Below are 21197 nucleotides of genomic sequence, written 5' to 3'. Positions count from 1 at the left end.
GAGAAAATGTGGGATGGAGAGGAAAAGATGCTGAAGGGAAATGGGTAAAACAGAGTGGGGAGAAGGATGCTGAAAGCACATGGAGAAGACAGAGGGGGGAGAAGGACACTGAAAGCACATGGGGAAGACAGAAGGGGGAAGAAGGACGCTGAAAGCACATGGGGAAGACAGAGGGGGGGAGAAGGACGCTGAAAGGACATGGGGAAGACAGAGGGGGGGAGAAGAACGCTGAAAGGACATGGGGAAGACAGAGGGGGGAGAAGGACACTGACAGGACATGGGGAAGACAAGAGGGAGAAGGACGCTGAATGCACATGGGGAAGACAGAGGGGGGTAGAGGACGCTAAAAGCACATGGGGAAGACAGAGGGGGAGAAGGACACTGAAAGGACATGGGGAAGACAGAGTGGGAGAAGACGTTGAAGGGAAATGGGGAAGAAAGTGGGGAGAAGATGCTGGCAGGGAAGAAGACAGAGATGCCAGACTATGGGGGGAGCGGAGGGAAGAAGATGGGTGCTAGACCAATTTGGAAGGGGGGTAGAAAGGGAGAGGCACAGTAACAGAGCAAATGGAAGACGCAGAGAGAAGACAGACAGTGGATGGAAGGAATTGAATGAGAAGATGAGGAAAGCAGAAACCAGACAACAAAGGTAGAAAAAAAAATTCTATTTCTTTTTCTTTTTTCTTCAGGATAAAGTAGTATATTAGTTGTGTTGATAAAAATGTATAAATAAAGCCCTGCCAGCTGAACATCTCTTTCTCCAGTTCAGCAGCCAGAACTTTGATTTATAAGGAAGGAATAAGCTAAATATTGCATAAATGATCTAGAAACAGGGACGAAGTGCGAAATAATAAAATTTGCAGACGATACCAAACTATTTAGTGGAGCTCAGACTAAAGAGGACTGCGAAGAATTGCAAAGGGACTTGAACAAACTAGGGGAATGGGTGACGAGATGGCAGATGAAGTTCAACGTTGATAAATGTGAAGTATTACATATGGGAAACAGAAACCCGAGGTACAACTATACGATGGGAGGGATGTTATTAAATGAGAGTACCCAAGAAAGGGACTTGGGGGTAATGGTGGACATGACAATGAAGCCGACGGCACAGTGCGCAGCGACAGCTAAGAAGGCAAACAGAATGTTAGGCATAATCAAGAAGGGTATTACAACCAGAATGAAAGAAGTTATCCTGCCATTGTATCGGGCGATGGTGCGTCTGCATCTGGAGTACTGCGTCCAATATTGGTCGCCTTACCTTAAGAAGGACATGGCGTTATTCGAGAGGGTTCAGAGGAGAGCGACGCGTCTGATAAAGGGGATGGAAAACCTTTCATACGCTGAGAGATTAGAGAAACTGTGTCTCTTTTCCCTGGAGAAGAGGAGACTTAGAGGGGATATGATAGAGACTTATAAGATCATGAAGGGCAGAGAGGGACAGATTCTTCAAACTTTCGAATAATAAAAGAACAAGAGGGCATTCAGAAAAGTTGAAAGGGGACAGATTCAAAACGAATGCTAAGAAGTTCTTCTTTACCCAACGTGTGGTGAACACCTGGAAAGCGCTTCCAGAGAGCGTAATAGGACAGAGTACGGTACTGGGGTTCAAGAAAGGATTGGACAATTTCCTGCTGGAAAAGGGGATAGAGGGATATAGATAGAGGATTACTCCACAGGTCCTGGTCCTGTTGGGCCGCCGCGTGAGCGGACTGCTGGGCACGATGGATCTCAGATCTGATCCAGCAAAGGCATTGCTTATGTTCTTATGCAGTACTGAGACTTGTATGGATGGTGCGGGGACGGTGATGGGGCGGTGAATGGGATGGTAGTGACGGTGATGGGGCGATGAATGGGATGGCGGTGACGGTAACTGGGCGGTGAAGGGGACGGTGGGCCGGGGACGGTGCAGCAACGGCGACAGATTTTTTCCCCGTGTCATGCTCTACCTCCCATCTTATGTGGTTAACATTTACTGTAAACTGTTAAGATGCCATATTAACTGGCTAATGCAGCTAATGCTATCCATAATTATTGTTAGAAAAATTATTTATACAGAAAGGTTGAAGGCTGATGAGGAGGTGGGTGTTTAAATTTTAATGCAATGAGACTATTTGAGTACTAAGTGTCACTACTGAAGCCAATAGCCAAAATGATATGCTTTTTGAACCACTGTTGAAATTTTCAAAAAACAATTATTGTATACCCTGTGAAAAATTAGTTGACAGTCTTGGATCTATCGTGGGGTAAACGATTGACACCTGAGTGGTTGGATTATAATATTAACTGGAAACTCATAAGGGCAAAAGGAAGTTGTGGATTAAAAAAAGAATAGAATCTAGATTATCAGCAGTTTCTTACAAAGCCCCACTCACCCCCACAAAAACAAATGAATCTGAATCAAAGATTTAATACTGGGCATGTGAGGTGCACTAGTTAAGAGTGCCACATATAGTTGAATATATGTCGATCCAAATAAGTCGAGACCCCTATTTTTCTCCCAAAAAAGAAGTAAAAATGGTTGATTCGAATATAAGACGGGGCTTAATATTCAAGTGCTCTGCCCTGGCAGGATCTGCACCCAGTGCCCCTCCCTCACTCCCTCCCTTGCCAGGCTCTGTACCTAGTCCCCTTCACTCCCTGCCAGGCTCTGCAATCTGTCCCCCTTACCCATCTCCCTCCCTCCAGATGCCTTGCAGGCCCCAATGGTCCAGCGGTGGGCCGGGAAATGAGGGATCCCCTGTCTTTCATCCCAGCAGAATCCCCCCCAAAACCTGTGCATCTCCCGTTTCCTCGGTGGCCTTGCAGTGAGAGTGACAGAAGGAATCCCTTCTGCCTCCTGTGCCTGTCAAAATTGACAAGCATACCTCCCTCCCACCTCCCCCACGTACCTTTCGGGTCCCTGGTAGCCAGCCAGTGCACAGAGTTGGAGCGATCTTCCTGCCCTCCTGCTCCATTTGAATACGCTGGCTGATTGGCTGCTGTGAGTTCTTGCGAGTTCCAGTTCCTGGCTGGCTACCAGGGACCTGAAAGGTACATGGGGGAGATGGGAGGGAGGTGTGGTTGTCAATTTCTGCAGGCACACAAGGCAGAAGGGATTCCTCCTGTCCCACCTACTATGAGGCCGCTGAGGAGTCAGGGGGTGCGCGGGGGAGGTGGGTTTTGGATTTGGCTGAGATGGGAGACGAGGGGATCCCTCATGTCCCAGCCCACCGCTGGACCACCAGGTCTTGCGGCAGACCCTTTGGAGGCTTGCAATAGGTCCAGGAAGGAGGCAGGTAGTCAATGGCCCGAATATAAGCCGAGACCCCCATTTTTGGGCCCAAAAACTTGGCTTATATTCGAGTATATACAGTAATCAGCTAGGAATTAGTAGACAAGTGCTGAACTCCTGAACCTCACACTGGTGTTCATTGAGACCTTGTGAAAGTAACTTCATCTTTCAATGTTTCAGATACCCATATGGACTTAGCTATCCATAACTTATATGGTGTGTTGGTCTAATTTAGGGCATCAAATAAATATTTAAACCATATAAACTAAGAATTAGGTATACAGATCTAGACAAATGTTTAAAAGACTTCCAAATGAATTCCACAAATGAAGCATGTAAGGGCTGTGATCTGCAGTTTAGCGGATACCTTGTTTCTTTTGTACCTGAGTTTCTTCACTGTTACTGTGGAAAGTGCCACCAGAAACACCTTCCTTCCTAATAGAGTGAAGTAAAATATCTTCTGAGCTACTTGAGTTTGATGAATGTCTGCCTGCAAGGTAAGGCAAAATAGCAAATATAAGTATAAATGCATGAATAATTTTTGCAAACAGCCTAGGGCATGCAGTATTTTCTATTTTAATATCCAACATTATGAGGGGTGTGGCTTGGCAGCACACAAGATGGCAGTGTAATCGTGGAGCTCCTTAAACCCAGGTGACTCGCTGTGAATATAAATAGTACGTCACATTTTTTTTTAAGCAAATATATTGTTAAAGTATTGGGGAGTATGGCGGCTACGCGTCACGTGAAAATAGATTCTGCCTTCGTGGCAGGGGGATCCGCTAAGAGGATGAAACAAGCCCCATGCACGCCGTCGAAGGTGCCTCTCCTTGCTGAAACCGTTGATGTGCTAGACAGGAGTGAAATGATGGCTGAATTTCAGAGCCTGAGACAAATGCTTCTGGATAATGCAGGCGGGATCGCTGAAGTGAAAGAGGAGGTAGTAAATATTAACAAGCAGATGGAGATTGCCAGTCAGAGAATGTTGACACTGGAAAACAAAGTGGAGCAGTTGGAAATCACTGTGGTGCAATGTAAAGCTGACAGTAAGGATATTAAAGACTTAAAGAAGCAACTTGAAGATTATGAGAATCGTGGAAGAAGGAAGAATGTGAAAATTATTGGTTTGGCTGAGAATTTGGAAGGGGAAAATGCTGTGCAGTTCCTGGAAAACCTTTTACCAAAGTTACTGCAGTTAAATTCAAAACATCCCCTGGAGATAGAATGTGAACACAGAATTCCATACAAACGGTCAGCTAGCCAAGTGAAGCCAAGACCTTTAATATTCAAGGTCTTAAGATTCCAGCAGGCTTTAGAGATTTTGAATTTGGCTAAAGCTGACAGAAATTTAAACTATAAAGGTTCAAAGTTGCTATTCTTTCCAGATTTTGCAAAGCATACTGCGGACATAAGAAAACAGTTTCTTCAACTGAGGCCACATTTGAAAGAAAAGGGTCTCAAATATGGACTGTATTTTCCTGCAAGAATGAGGGTATCAAATGGAAATAAGTCCCTGTACTTTGATGAACCGGAAAAGTTAAAAGATTTCTTGACAAGTACTGAGCCAATGTCTTTTTAAATGCAATCTCTTCCTATGAAGATAAGAAATGAAGATTGTGAGAGAAGAACAGAAGATTGAGAAGAAAAGAAGAATGAAAAGGAAAAAGGGATGAAAGTGAAAGATTGAGATGCACTTAATTTGATTTTTAGTTTGGTTCAAAATGTAATGATATTTCTGTTCTGATTTATTAATTTTCAACAAGTACAGTTTATGTTACTTGCATCAGTTATGTTTTATTGCTAAATATAAATTGCTGATGATATTTTGATGAAATTGAATATAATAATTTATCACACTAGTGGTGGTTTATGGATATCTTAATTAAATGAGAAGATAGTTTACTATGTCTGATTAAATTGATGGCAGTATTAGAGAAAAGAAGTTAATATTGTTGCATTCTGGGTTGGTCATGGATAATCTTTATAGATTACTCATGAAATTCTGGAAATTTCAATTATTTAATAGTAACATATTGACTGAGGAATTTTTATAATAAAAGTTGATTAAATATAATTCTGTCTAAAGGGTATTAGAAGGATCAATTGATATCATATGAAATGGTAATCTAGCTATAATGAAATAATTTATAATTAAATCTATATAAAGATTTCTTTAGGATAATAGGTAAGAATGCATTATTACAAAAGATACTTCTAATGATTACTTGTCTCATAATGTATTATGAACATATTGTTATGTATTTTTTGGGGAGAAGAAAATGTGATTAAATGTTGCCTGGGGGGGGGGTATTGCAGTTACCAATTCCATGTGTGTTCCAAGGCTAGCAATTTCTGTGGGTGGAAGGGGAGGGATAAAGGGGGGGGGGTTATTTACTATTAGGGATAAGAAGGTAGGGAAGGATGGGGATGTAAGAAATCAATTTCATATGTCACTAGATATTATATGCGTATTGGTGTCTAATTATTTCAAATTGAATAATTTTAATTATCATTATTGGTATTTGCATATGAAAGATGGAGATTAAGATCTTTTCTTTAAACGTCAATGGCCTTAATCATCAGGTTAAAAAAAGAAAATGTTAACTTTCCTAAAAAAGCAAAATGCTGATTTATACTGTATTCAAAAGACACACCTGTCCATACTAGAATCTAGGAAATTTGAAGAGGGTTGGGTTTATAAAAGTTTTTTTGTTCCAGCAATTGGTAAAAAAGCTGGGGTTGCTATATTAGTTAATAGAAAATGTACAGCCAATTTTCAAATGATTGATTCGGACCCTTTAGGTAGGTGGGTACATGTCAAAATGAGCATGGGAAATACTACCCTTGATTTGTTCAATATCTATGCCCCAAATATGAATCAAACAGAATTCTTTAGAAATTTACAACAATTATTACTCCCACTGGCTACTTCTAATTTAATAGTGGCTGGAGATTTCAATGCTGTTATGGATCCAATAATTGATAAAAAACCAAGTAAAATTATGAAATCATTAGGGTTGGATAATTTGGTATAATCTTGTAATTTAATTGATATATGGCGTATTCTTCATTTTAATGATCGGGAATTTTCCTTTTGTTCACAGGTCCATAAGTCCTTTTCAAGAATAGATTATATTTTTGTTTCAAATCAAATAGTCCAGAATGTAACAAAAGCCATCATAGAAACATAGAAAAAAGCAGCAGAAAAGGACTATAGCCCACCAAGTCTGCCCATTCCAAGTATCCCCTCCCCTGAATTTACTCCCTTAAAGATCCCACGTGAGTATCCCATTTTCTCTTAAAATCCTATCATTTTGTCTGATCATGGTGGTGTTTGGATTGAGTTACTATCTGATGAACAAAATGGTTGTAAACCTATTTGGAGATTTGATAATACTTTGATTGCGGATTCAAAGTTCCTTGACGAATTTAAATTGAAAATGATTGAATTTTTTCAAATTAATGCCTCTGATGATGTTAGTGTAGAAATGATATGGGATGCATTTAAAGCTACCATGAGAGGTAATATTATTTCATATTCGGCATATATTAGAAAACAATTTAAAAAACAATTTTATGATTTGGAGAAAGAAATTAAATATTTGGAAAATAAATTAGTTGATAGATGGGAGCAAAATTCCCTACAAGCTTTATTAAAAGCAAAAGCTAAATATAATGAGTTGTCTTCTAGATTTGTAAGGAAGGATTTGTTTTCTCAGCAAACTCAGTATTATGGAAACTCAAATAAGGCGGGAAGATTACTGGCAAATTATCTTAAGGCAAAGAAAAGAAAAACAAAAATTATTGCAATAAAAGATGAAAAAGGAGAAATACATACTAAAATTGAACATATTTTAAAACAATTTCTAAAGTTTTATAAAGATCTGTATTCTTCTGAGCCTTATGAGGATAGGGTAAAAGATGGTTTAGAATTTTTTAATTTAATTGATGGACCAAAGGTTCCTGAACATATAAAAAGAAGTTTAGAAGATCCTATATCTCTAAAAGAATTAGAAACAGCGTTGAAGTCTCTTAGAGTTGGATCCGCTCCAGGTGGTGATGGTTTTACAGTAGAGTTCTATAAATAATTTCAAAATAACCTTTTACCATATTTACTAAATTTATATCAATATCAACTGACTAAAGGTTGTATTAAAGGTACTATGGCAGAGTCGTTAACAATTGTTTTACCAAAGCCAAATAGAGATCCTACTTTGGTTTCAAACTACAGGCCTATCTCGTTAATAAATGTAGATGGAAAACTTTTTGCTAAGATATTGGCTTCAAGATTGGATAAAGCTCTCCCTTTTATTATTGATGTGCACCAAACAGGATTTGTTGCGAAGAGACATTCTTCTAATAATACTAGATTGGCTTTTCATACTTTAAATTTAACAAAAAATATGAATGATTCGGCTTTCTTAGTTTCTTTGGATGTGGAGAAAGCCTTTGATCGAGTTGAATGGACTTTTATGTATCAGACATTAGAGTGGTTTGGTATAGGTTCTGGTTTTATTCAAATGATTCAGACGCTGTATAGCTCTCCTGGTGCAAGATTATACATTAATAATAATTTATCAGATTGGTTTAACTTGCAAAGGGGGAGTTAGACAGGGTTGTCCTTTGTCTCCTTTGCTTTTTGATGTTGTTTTAGAACCCTTGTTATTAGCCATTAATCAGGCAAAGGGGATACAAGGTATTCCTTATTCGAATTGGGAATATAAACTCTCTGCTTATGCGGATGATATACTGCTTTATTTGAGAAACCCAGAAACTACCATTCCATGCTTACTTGAATTGATAGAGAAATTTGGAAAGTTTTCAGGATATAAGATCAATTGGAGTAAATCTGAAGTTCTTCCTCTTAATGTCCATTGTACCAAAGGATTATTTGAATCATTCTCATTTGTTTGGAAAGAAGATGGATTAAAATACTTAGGTATTACTATTAAAAACACAATAGAGGACACAGTGAAGGAGAATGAAAAACTTTTATTAAGAAAAATAACAGAGATGTGTGAGCAATGGAATCCTTTACATCTTTCTTGGTGGGGGAGAGTCCAAACTATTAAAATGATGATATTGCCTGTGGTTTGTTATCAAATGAGTATGATACCAGTTTTTTTTCAGGGGTCCTTTTACAAAAAGTTAAATGGTATTCTTATAAAATTTGTTTGGCTGGGTAAAAGGCCTAGAATTGCTTTAGTATCTCTACAAAAGTCAATTGTGGAAGGTGGGGTAAATTTTCCAAATTTTTATAGGTATCATCAAGCCTATATTTTACGTCAGGGTATGTATTGGGTCCTCCCAGAGCTCATGGAAATTGTCCCAGATTGGCTGTATTTAGATTGGCGACTCATGTTTCCTTTGCATCTTTCTCATCTTATTAGTATAAAAATGCCTAGAAAGTATAAAGAAAATAGAATTTTGATAGATACCTGGAAAACTTTATGTTATGTTAGCAATTTATCACCTAATCCAATTTCTAAATCATTAAATCAATCCATTTGGCTAAACTCCAAGATTAAAATTGGCGGATTTCAAATCGTCTGGAAGCATTGGATTATTGCAGGTATACGAACTTTGAATGATGTTATTTCAAATGGTACACTGCTTAGTTTTTCACAGTTGCAACATAAATATGGTTTAAATAAGTCAAAAAGTTTTAAATGGTTGCAACTGAAGCAGGCTATTCAGGAGGGGTTCCCTGGAAGGAAAGATCTTGATAATCAGTATAGTTTGGAATTCCTTTGCTTTCAGGCGGATTTCTTGGGTCATCAAGCCGCACTGTGGTATAAATTGTTATATGGCTATTTGAATAAAAACCAAAAAACTGGTCTTAGAGACATTTGGAGCATTGAGATCAAGCACCAAATTTCTGCATCTCAATGGCCACGTATTTGGTCTTGGAGAATGAGATGTACAGTGTCTGCATCTATGAGACAAACTTGGTTCTTTTTGTTGCATAGAGCTTTTTGGACCCCAGTTCATTTACAAAAGTTAGATAGCTCTAAGTCTAATAGATGTTGGCACTGTAATCTGGAAGCAGGGACTTTAGATCATTTAATTTTTTTCTGTCCTTGTATCAATGCCTTTTGGAAATCAATTTGGTCCCAAATTAATTCTCTACTAGAAAACCATGTAGCCCTATCCTATGATACAGTTTTATTTGGTACTTCTATGAGATTGAGAAACCAAATTTCAGCATATTACTAGAAACTGGAAAGATTATACCAGACTCAATTACACCTTTTGGTGGAACTCACTATGCCATATATATAAAATGGAAAGAATAATTGCTTTACAAAAGGGGAATTATAATAATTTTAAGAAGATTTGGGGGCCATTGATAGCATTTTGTAATGATTAGACACCTTCTTACATAACATAACATAGTTAGAAGGGAGGGAGGGTATTTAGAGTTATAATTTTTCCTATTTTTGTTTATAATATATGTAATATTGAATGAATTTAATACTATTGTTGGAAGGGATGGGAAGGGGAGGGGTTTTTATTTATATATTTATGCTGATGTTTGATTAGATTTTCAAGTGATTTGTATGATCTAATTGATATTTTATTGTACACTTGTTGTAAGAAATGAAAATGAATAAAGATTTGGAAAAAAAAATAATATCCAACATTATATTATAGCATTACTTTTATATGAAATTATTTTATTAAATTACTCTCATATTCCCATAATGAGCATATTTATTTTATTTTATTAATTTTATTTCTTCCATTTGTGCATTGCACATACCTATACAAGCTCTAGGCGACATTATAGAGGAAGGAGTTAGAAGAGGGTAGGGAAGACTATGGAGGGCAGGAAGGAGTGCAGAGGAGAGAAGCATGTAGAATATTTTATAGAAATTCCTAACTTTACAGACAGGAGCACAATCTATGTAAATGATATCTAAATGAATTAAAGTAATATGTAAAAAGGAATAGAAGGGAAGAACCGTTAAACAACAGAATTCAGGGGGTAAAAACAGATGAATCTGAATCAAAGATTTAATACAGGGCAAGTGAGGTGCAAACTAGTTAAGAGTACCACATATACTTGAATATATGGGACAAATGTTCTTAAAAGGAATCTTTACATTTAAGGCATTAATTAGTACTGGCCTATGTGTTAGTGCAATAGGCTGAGAACGTGGGGAACATAGTTCAGTTCCCACTGTAGCTTCTTGTGACTCTAGTCAAGTCACTTAACTCTCCATTGCCCCAGGTATAACCATTGAAATTGTGAGCCTACTAGGGAAGGGAACGTACCTAAATTTAAACGGTAAATGGACAATACTCAGACTGGAAGAGTGTCACCAGTGGGGTGCCACAAGGCTCGGTGCTTGGACCCATGCTCTTCAACATCTTTATAAACGATCTGGACATTGATATGACGAGTGAGGTGATTAAATTTGTGGACGATACGAAGTTATTCAGAGTAGTGAAGACACAGGGGGATTGTGAAGATCTGCAACATGACATAATCAGGCTCGAGAAATGGGCATCGACATGGCAAATGAGGCTCAACGTGGATAAGTGTAAAGTGATGCATGTTGATAACAAAAATCTCATGTATGAATACAGGATGTCCGGGGCGGCACTTGGAGAGACCTCCCAGTGGTTTAAGAACATAAGAATTGCCGCTGCTGGGTCAGAACAGTGGTCCATCGTGTCTTTTTTTTTTCCTTCTCTTCCTATATTTTAAGTTCTTGTAAACCGTGCTGAGCTCTACAACATCTGTGGAGATGATGCGGTATATAAACTTAAGGTTTAGTTTAGTTTAGTCCAGCAATTTGCTCATGCAGCGGCACCCAGGTCAAAGACCAGTGCTCTAAATGAGTCCAGCCTCACCTGTGTATTTTCCAGTTTTGCAGGAATTTGTCCAACTTTGTCTTGAATCCCTGGAGGGTGTTTTCCCCTATAACAGACTCCGGAAGAGCATTCCAGTTTTCTACCACTCTCTGGGTGAAGAAGAACTTCCTTACGTTTGTACGGAATCTATCCCTTTTCAACTTTAGAGAGTGCCCTCTCGTTCTCCCTATCTTGGAGAGGGTGAACAATCTATCTTTATCTGCTAAGTCTATTCCCTTCAGTATTTTGAATGGTTTCAATCATGTCCCCTCTCAGTCTCCTCGTTTCAAGGGAGAAGAGGCCCAGTTTCTCCAGTCTCTCACTGTATGGCAACTCCTTCAACTCCTTAACCATTTTAGTCGCTCTTCTCTGGACCCTTTCGAGTAGTACCGTGTCCTTCTTCATGTATGGCGACCAGTAGTTGTCATTCTGGACCGATGTTTCACCCCTGCATCCAGGTCACAGCGAATCATGTTGTGATCACTGTTTCCCAGCGTCCCTTTTACTTCTACACCTTGTGCCAGTCTTCGCAGTCCATTTAGAATTAAGACCAAAATTGCATTTCCTCTTGCATTTTCCTTGACAAGTTCTTCCAGGAAGCAATCGCCTACAGCATCCAGGAATGGTCTCCCTAGTGCAGCCGGAGGTGCCTAGGTTCCAGTCTATCCCTGGATAGCTAATGTCACCCATGATAACTGCGTTGCCTCCCTTGCAGTTGCATTTAATCTTGTCTGTCATTTCTCCATCAATTTCTTCGGACTGCCCTGGGGTCGGTAGTAGATGCCGATCTTCATTTCCAGTCCAATTGTTCCCGGAATTTTGACCCATAGAGACTTTAATTATCCATCTGTTGTGGCGTGTTCTCTCCTCTTTGACGTATATGGCAATGCCCCCACCTTTTAAGCCACTCCGTCTCTGCGGTATAGTTTGTATCCCGGTAGCACAGTGTCCAAGACGTTTTTCTCAATCCACCATGTTTCCGTGATGCCGATGATGTCCATGTTTATCTTTTTGTGCCATAGCTTCTAATTCACCCATCTTATTCCTTAGGCTCCTTGTGTTCGTATACATACACTTGAGTTTGCGGCCTGTTCCTTTCTTGGATTTCCTTCCCTCTTGTGTCCCTTTCGACTTGTCTTGCCTGTGATCTGGTGTAAGATCTTACAGAGAGATTTGACCCATAGGTTCATAGGGTGGACAAGCGAATGAGTGGAAAACCAAGTTCCAATGCTACATTGGACAAGGCAGTTGCAAAGGAGGCCTCAGGCTCTCTGCCCCCTGCAAGAAGCGGATGTCTGGGAGAGATGCCAGTGAACCCCTGAAAGCAGCAGGACCCAAACATGAGAGTCCCGCAATCTGAACATGGAGCAAACAATCTGCAAGTCTCTTCCTGATGCCATGTTGCAGGAAGTCCAGGACCTGAGCCAAGGGATCCACCTGAACCCTCTCACACAAAGCCTGATAATACCTACAGGCTTTTGCATAGTTTGACACAGAGGATTTCTGCTTACTCTGTAGGAACTTAGCAATGACTGCAGACGAATAGCCCCTAGCTGTCAATGCCGCATGCTCAAGAGTCAATCCATTAGACCAAAGTGGTCCAGATCTGGGAGCGCTATGGGGCCCTACATGAGCAGCAGGGAAGTCGCAGACCCCTCTCCATGCTCAACCACACCAGGTTTGTGAACCACGGTCTGCTGGACCAGTCCAGGGTCACCAGGATCACCAGGCCCCTGTGAGAGGCCACCCAGTGCAGAACGCACCCTAACATGGGCCACGGGGGAAGACATAAAGAAGCTCCCCCTGGGGCCAAGGCTGTACCAGGGCGTCCAACCCTTCACTACCGACCTCCCGGCAGACTCCATCAGATCGAAGGTTAGATGGCCCCACTGTCGAACTATGGAGTCGAACGCTCTCCTGGACAGGGACTATTCCCCGGGTCCAGAGTCTGCCGACTTAGAAAGTCTACCTGGACATGATGACACCCGCCACGTGAGCGACAGACAATGCCACTAGATGCTTTTCTGCCCAGGAAAAGAGCTGCCAGGCTCACTAAAGGATTCTTTGTGCCTCCCTGTCAGTAGACATAGGATACCGCCTTTGCAGTGTCTGAGAACACTCAGACAGTTTGACGATGGAGACACTTCTGAAATGGCAACAAGGCCAGTCAGATCACCACCAGTTCTAGGCGATAGATTGACCATCTGCTCTCCAAAGCAGACCACCGGCCTTGTGCTAGGACAGACCTGCAAACTGCTCCCCAGCCAGACAGACTCACATCTGTCGTCAGAATCACCCAGTTTAAGACTCTCAGAGGAAGCCCTCTGACCAGAGTCACCGGATTCAACCACCACATCATTCTACTGCGGGCTGCCACCGTCTAAGGAAACGAAACACAGAGAATCCCACTGGGGATTCCATGGAGCCAAGAGAGACTGCTGAAGTGGTCAAAGCTGTGCTCTGGTCCACGGCATCATATCTATGGTCACCATCATGAGACCTAGGACCTGTAGAAACTGCCAGGCCGTTGGGGCCGAAACTGCCAATATGGCCTAAATGGAACTCCTTAACTTGAACTTCCTGGGAACCTGGAGGAATACCTGGTTCCTGGCCGTGTGAAACCAGACTCCCAGGTACTCAAATTCCTGCGTCGGCTCAAGGTGGCTCTTGTTCAGGTTGATCATCTAGTCAAGATGCTCCATCAGTCGGACCATTTGACGAACTGCCCTGCGCCCCTCTGACAGCGAGGAGGCTCTGATCAGCCAGACATCCAAGTAGGGATGGACTAGGACACCCTGCGAGCATAGGTGCGCAGTTACAACCACCATGACCTTGGTGAAGGTTCTGGGCATGGAAGCCAGACCGAAAGGTAGCGCTGCAAACCGGAAGTGCCTACCCAGCACATAGAACTGGAGAAACCTCCTATGCTCCCGAAAATTGGGAATGTGGAGGTATGCTTTCATGAGATCCAGGGAAGCCAAGAATTTCCCAGGCGCTACTGTCGCGAATACGGAGCGCACCATTTCCATCTGGAAATGCGGAACTCGCAGGAGAGCATTTACCGCCTTTAGATCCAGAATAGGTCTCCAATCTTCTGAGCCTTTCTGCGGAACGATGAAGTAGATCGAGTATCTCCCTGAGCCCAAGTTGTCCACTATAACAGGCTCTATTGCTGCCAGAGCTAGCAGTTTGCGAACAGTGGCCCGCATGGCTCAGGCTCTCTCTGGCTGTCCTGTGGGCGAAGCCAGGAAGAAACCGACAGGGGTTGGTAAAACTCCAATCTGAGTCCTTCTCTAAGGACTTCCAGGACCCACTGGTCTGAAGTCACCCTCTGCCACTCTGTCAGGAAGGCCGAAAATCGCCCCCCCGATACGAGGGAGATGTGCCATAGGCCTGGCATCAGAACTGCTTTTTAGAGGGGGCAGGAGGATGTTTGTTGGAAGATTGCTGTCAGGCCGGACCCCCAAACCAGGGTCTGGATGAAGTTCCGAATCTTGGGCCTGAAGCAGAGGGCCCTGCGTACTAGTGCAGGTGCCGGTAGGGATGAAAATCTGGCCGTCCCGAACCCCCAGCCGGACGAGGCTTAGAGCCTAGCAGAACCTTTGGCTTACGGTCCTGTACACTGGCCATGAAGTCATCCAGACCCTGGCCAAACAAAAGCAGATGTTTAAAGGGCAATCTGCTCAGCAAGGCCTTTGAAAAAGAATCACCAGACCACTTGCATTTCACTGAAACGCCCTCTGCAACCTTTTTAGAGACACCGGACGCGCCAATCGCATCTCCAGTAGAAGTGGAGTCAAGGGGGGCCTCTCCAGAGGAGGTAAGTGTGGAATCCGCGCACGTCCCCCTCGCGGCCCACATGATACATGGCTGTGAAACCGCCAGCCACCCGCTGCATTTAAGGCATGAATCCATGCCATCCTGTCTTGAGGAGGCCTTACATCAAGTTTGGAGCAATAAAGAAGCTCCTAAGTACAAAAAATATACTTTTGAAAAATTTAAAGAAAATTTAAGATGGCTGCTGCGGGTGCCGATTTTGCCTAAAATAGCCTGGGGAAAACACAGAGAACCTGGGGAAATGGTGATTTTGCATTTTTACAGGTGGGGAGGGGTAGGGCATACAAAGAAAACACCCAAAAAGCACTTTTAAAGATCCCCCAAATAACCACCACAAACATGTTGTGAAAGGGAAGCCCCTGCCACTTGTTCAAAATCTGTTTTAAACCCTGTCCCTAAAGAAAATGTGCCTATTCCTAAGCCAAGGAAGCTGCCCATTAACTCTGTTCCTAGTGCTAAGATCAGACAGGCAAGGCAGAACAGAGAAGGGATGGCAGGGAAGAACAGAATACCTGTTCCAAGTCACTATAATCCCTTTTATAAATCATCTGTTAATTCTCCTGTAAAACCTCTGGCCAGGTAATCTGACACAGCAAGGGTTAAGGAAAGGGATGGAGCTGACAGGCAGAATGTGGCTAGAGCACCAGTGAAAGTTCCACAGCAGAATAAATCAAGGCCAGCTTAGAACAGAGGCAGGCAATCAGGAACCTGGAGGGAAAGACATTCCTCACAGAACAGGGAACTGAAGGCTAGGAGCTCTGTCTTACTACCTTCTGCTAAGAAACCTCCAGTCCCACAGCATTGCCATGCTGATAAAACTTTGCTTTCCAAACAGGCTAATTGGAAGGGAAAAGCTCCCTGAGCAGGGCTGGCCAAATGCTGCTCCAAAGGATAGCTTGTACCCAGCTTCAGAGAGTGAGGAGTCTCTTATGGAAGTAGAGGGATATATCTCTGAGGGGAATGAAATGGACTGCAGCCCAGAAGCCTTAGACTATATGTCTGAATGCAGCATGAGTCAGTAAGGTACTGTGTGAGGGAAGGGAATGAAAGTTTGTTCTATAACATTTCTGTCCTTATGTGGGACTGTATAATGAATGAGAGTTTGATGTGTGAATGTGAGGATTGATTAGCAACAGAAATTAAACCAGAATCCTTGTATGCAAGCAAAGCATATTGAGTGGGGGATGGGTAATGCTAACTAACCTTAGAAGGAAAAATAAAGCCCGGAGTGGATTCAGTGACCTAACATTTCACATCCCTGATAGTGGGAACTTTTGGGAGGGGAATCTTAGACCATTAAAACAAGGGTGGATGGTTCCCAGCCCACTGCCCAGAAATAAGAAGGGTCAGTGGGATATTCACACTTCAGGCAGTCAGGTGGGAAGAACTTCCTGAAGAAACAGTTGGCTCAATACAGTAATTGTGCCAAGCCTAGAAGGCATGGAGCTAAAGCCCAGGGCTGGCTGGTCCTCAAGGGCTTTTGTATACAAGTTCTTGAAACCAGAATGCTGCCCAGAACTGTGCAAAGCATGGCAGCAGAACTATGAGAAAGAAACCCAGTTTAAAAAGGAAATGTTTTGATGTTTTTTTTCTTTCCTGATTGAAGCAAGGACTTGTTGTAAAAGAGAACTTTTGTTTGTGATAAATCTTTTCCAAGCATCATCAGCCAGTGAGGCTGTATTAGAACCAGTGCAATTGAACTGGATAATAAAACTTGGAACTGACAATTATTGGTGGAAGGTGGGGGTTTTTTCCTTTTCTTTTTCTCTGCTGTGCTTATTCCAGAGTGCTCTTCTAAAGAGCGCTAATACTTACGTCAGGGAAGGGAGCTGGGTTGCCAGCGCTAGGCCTACCCCTGGCCCCATCACAGAGCATACAGTGTACTCACTGTGGTTGTGCTGCAATGAACAGAAATGGCAGGCAAGCTAACAAGCAAGCATGTAGATCTATTACCTCAGGACAGTGGCGTACCAAGGGGGGGGGGGGGGGGGCGGTCCGCCCAGGGTGCCAGCCCTGAAGGGGTGCTCCCGGCCTTGCCGTTCAGTCCCCCCACACCCCCGAAGGACCGCTCGCCCCACTGACCTTCCTGCACCACCTGTGAAGCAGCAAGTAGCAGGATCGCGAGGTCAGCTATCCCTGAGCTGCTTGGGCACTGCTTCCTGCGCCGCGGTCCCGCCCCTCCTCTGACGTCAGAGGAGGGGCGGGAACGCGGTGCAGGAAGCAGTGCCTAAGCAGCGCAGGGATAGCTGACGTTGCGATCCTGCTGCGGCTGCTTCATAGGTGGTGCAGGAAGGTCAGTGGGGCGAGCGGTCCTTCGGGGGTGGTGGGGACTGAACGGCAAGGCCGTGAGCATAGGTAGTGCTGCTTCATAGGTGGTGCGGGGAGGCCAGGGTGGCGAGCGGTCCTTCAGGGTGGGGTGGGTGGGCAGGCAGGCAGGCATTCAAGGGGGAGGGGGGTGACAGGCAGGCAGGCCTTCAAGGGGGGGGGGGACAGGCCTTCGGGGGTGTGTGCAGACCTTCAAGGGGAAGGGACAGGCCTTCAAGGGGGGGGGCAGGCAGACCTTCAAGGGGGGACAGGTCTACAAGGGGGTGGGCAGGCCTACAAGGGGTTGGGACAGGCCTACAGGGGGGGGGGTGCAGGCAGGCCTACAAGGGGGGGGGACAGGCCTTCAAGGGGGGACAGGCAGACCTTTAAGGGGGGACAGGCAGACCTTTAAGGGGGACCCTGGTTTAGAAGTACATGGAGGGAAGGGGGTGTTCAAAGAGACGTGCATATGCCAAACTTTGGGGGGGGATGAAGAAATAATGGGTCTGAAAATAGAGGAGAGGGAGAGAAATGATGGACCATGAGATTTAGGGAGGGAAGGAACTGAAAGGGAGAGAAATTGGACACAAAGGATGGTGTGGAGGAGGGATAGAGATACTGGATAGGAGGGTAATTGGGAAAAGAAAGGAAGAGATGGTGGACTCTGGGGTGGTGGGGAAGGAGGGAGAGATGCCGGATGAAAGGGTAGTTAAGAAAAGGTGGATCTGTGGAGGGAGATGAAAAAAAGGAAAGATACCAGACTTCCTGGGGAGGGGAGGGAAATGGAAAGGGAGGACAGAGTTGGCAGATGGATGGTTAGCACGCAGAAAGAAGAAAGATGGAGACCCTGGCAAGCAAGTTATCAGAAGAAAACCAGAGCCTTGGACCAACAAGATTTGAAATATAACCAGACAACAAAAGGTAGAAAAATTAATTTTATTTTCTGTTTTGTGATTATAATATGTCAGATTTGAAATGTGTATCCTGACAGAGCTGGTGTTGGACTGTAAACGTGAGCTAGGATTTAACAGAGAGAGGAAAAGTCCTTTTTGTTTCTTTATTTTATTTACACCACAGCGCCAGTGTGGTTAGGAGAAGCCAAAGGGGGTGAAAAAGCTATAAAACCCACCAGGAGTTTTGAAAAAAATCACCCAACTGGGCAGGAAAATCGAATTGAAAAACGAATTCAATAGGCTGAATCGAATCGAAATTTTTTTTCCTGAATCTGGTAGCATTAGTTTGCGCTACTGTCTTAGACTTTAGGACCTGGGATTGGGGAGAGATGGCATCCTCAGTACTTTATAATGCAAGTGAAACGAGGATTTGGTCAGACTTTTGAAGGGTCTGCAGAAAAAAAATATTGTATAGGCCGGGGACATGAAACAGCAGGAAATGGGAACTTATCTTCCTTCTATTTTTGTGAATGGAAAGGCTGAGGATGTCAGAGAGTTCAGTTAAAATATGTGCTTTATAAGAAAATATAATAATGTGTTTTATAAAGTTTATAGCATAGCTGGCCTACCCAGTGAGGTGTTCCTAGTGGTGATGGTGGCAGCGTGTCAATGTGTTGAGAGGAAGAGGTGGTCTGGGAAATTCTGCTGAGCAAACTCCGGGCCCATTTCCACCCCCCAGTTAGTCCACTCCACTCAACTGATTCACACACTGAGTGGGTCTTTGGGTGTTGTTTTGGGATCTCTTCCAGTGGTTTATCTCCTTCTGGTCCAAGGAAGGAAACTTTGTTATCCTTAGCATTGACCTACAGAATATGTTTGTAACAGCGCTGCTTGTGTGGCATTAGGCTATGTAGTGATCGAAAGAAAAAAACAGACCTTTGCACATTTTTGCACTATATGGTGGGTGTATGAGGAGATTCACATTTCCTGCACAGCTAAGTCCATGTGAAGTTACCTTGTGCTGTATTTGACATCTAGCAAGGTCTCTGTTTGAAAGGAAAGATCTAAACTTAAAAATGAAGTGGCCAGAAGTTATGGTAAAAGCAGATAGTGTAGCTGGTTTTAAGAAAGATTTGGACAAATTCCTGGAGGAAAAGTCCATAATCTGTTATTAAGACATGGGGGAAGTGTCTGCTTGCCCTGGATCGGTAGCATGGAATGTTGCTACTCTTTGGGTTTTGACCAGGTATTAGTGTCCTGGATTGGCTACCATGAGAATGGGCTACTGGGCATGATGGACCATTGGTCTGACCCAGTTAGGCTATTCTTATGTTATGTTCTCATCTGTAGGGGCCTTTGTTTTCACTTCTTATTTTAATGTATTTTTTTTTCTGGGAACTTATCAGTGTTTTTTATAATGGGAACAAAAATGGAAGAGAATTAATGTGTGTGGGATGAGGGGGTAACTAATTTCTTCAGCTAAATAATTCAATCCACTTCAAACAGACATAGGAGAACTCACGCACCATTCACACACCCTCCAACCAAAAACGTCAAAAGAAAAAAAAAACTGTTCGACAACCTCCTAGCCATTCGAGCTGCAACACTCGACCCCCAACCCTACAACCAATTGACATCGACCACATACTGCAAAACCTTCAAAAAGAAATAAAAACCCTTCTATTCAAAAAACACATAAAACCGAACTAACACAATCAGAACTGTCCCAAGCATCACCTGCAACTACTCCATATGTACTTCTGATGTCATGACAATTCAGACATAATTTATGTTATGTTATGTTTGGAATATAAGAAAATTTTCACTGCCTGTTTCTATTCTGACCATTTATTCCATTTCATGGTCATTACAAAAAATATTTTTTTACATGGGGGGAGTGTCAAAAAATGATGGGCCCCGGGTGCCACATACCCTAGGTACGCCACTGCCTCAGGACGCTGGGAAAACTGGATTTCAAGGCTTCTGACTGCCTCACCTGCCCGGTCACTCCAGTGACTACACGGACCTCCAGAATAATTCAGGGAAGGTACGCAGTCAGGTTCTGATCCTGCGCGCGCCATCCTTAGTGGATGAACCCGGGGAGAGTTGGCTCCCGATCCCGGAGCCCTGATCTGTCCTGCAGGCTGTTCAGGGGGCTTACTGCAGTGATATTAACAGGTAACCCCCCCTGAAGCAGACCTTTTCAGAAAATCTGCAATCTCCCACTGAAGGATTACCCTGCAGGGTGAATCCGCAGCATCAGGGCAAGACCCGCGCCAAGAACAAATCAATTAACTAGAACTTTAGAAAAAAATAAAGCACGAGCAGAAGAACTAGCCCCTACAACTAAGGCTGTAGGAAACAAAACTCGATATCCAGGAGGGAGTAGCCACAGAGGGAATGGCTAGAAATTGGTTTGGAGTTCCCTACAGTTTTAAGGCTGGAAGAGATAAATAACCCTATGGTGTAGATTCCAGAGGTATTGTACAAGAATACAATATTCACATACATAACTAACCTAAAGGCTAGGGTGAAGAGCCAGCCTTTCACCTGCTTCCTGAAGTAGAGATAGTCTAGAGTTAGATGTAGCCCCTCTAGGAGTAAATTCTGGAGCATTGGGGCTACTATTTCTTTTGATGAGGGTATAGATAGTGATGCTCCTTGAGAGGATCACAGAGGTCTCAAAGGTGTATAAAAAGTTAGTTTGCTCTTTAAGTATTCTTGCCCATTTTGTCTGTGGACCTTGAAAATAAAACTTAGGAGTTTTAAATTTAGCTCTGCAAGGCACAAGCAGCCAAGTGTAGCTTTTGCAGGAAGGGTGTAATGTGGTCACGCTGCTTAAAGCCTTCTATCAGTTGTGCTGTAGAATTCTGAATTAGTTGTAGCTGATGCAAACTCTTTTTGGTTGGACTAGTGTACAAGGCACTGCAATAGACTAGTCATGATGTTATCATGGCATGGACCACTGTAATCAGACTTGCCTTTTCAATATATGGAGAGAGATTTCGTAGCTGCTGTAGATGATAGAG

General features: G+C 43.0%; 1 protein-coding gene across 5 annotated transcripts in view; it reads right to left on the bottom strand.

Moving 5' to 3' along the window:
• LOC117358015 (centromere protein J-like) overlaps positions 1 to 21197 on the bottom strand; it is a 324580-nt gene that overhangs the window by 89866 nt on the left and 213517 nt on the right. For 4 of the 5 annotated variants that reach the window (XM_033939403.1, XM_033939405.1, XM_033939406.1 and 1 more), the window contains exon 14: positions 3658 to 3764. In XM_033939403.1, coding sequence (XP_033795294.1) covers positions 3658 to 3764 — 107 coding nt within the window. Of the gene's footprint in view, positions 1 to 3641; positions 3765 to 21197 lie in introns of all 5 variants that reach the window. The other variant, XM_033939408.1, reaches the window with a different exon arrangement.

This window comes from Geotrypetes seraphini, chromosome 3 (genome assembly GCF_902459505.1).
Source record: "Geotrypetes seraphini chromosome 3, aGeoSer1.1, whole genome shotgun sequence".
NCBI classification, from domain to species: Eukaryota; Metazoa; Chordata; class Amphibia; order Gymnophiona; family Dermophiidae; genus Geotrypetes; species Geotrypetes seraphini.
The sequence above is the reverse complement of the archived record's forward strand: the minus strand, read 5'-3'. Positions and strand labels throughout refer to the sequence as shown.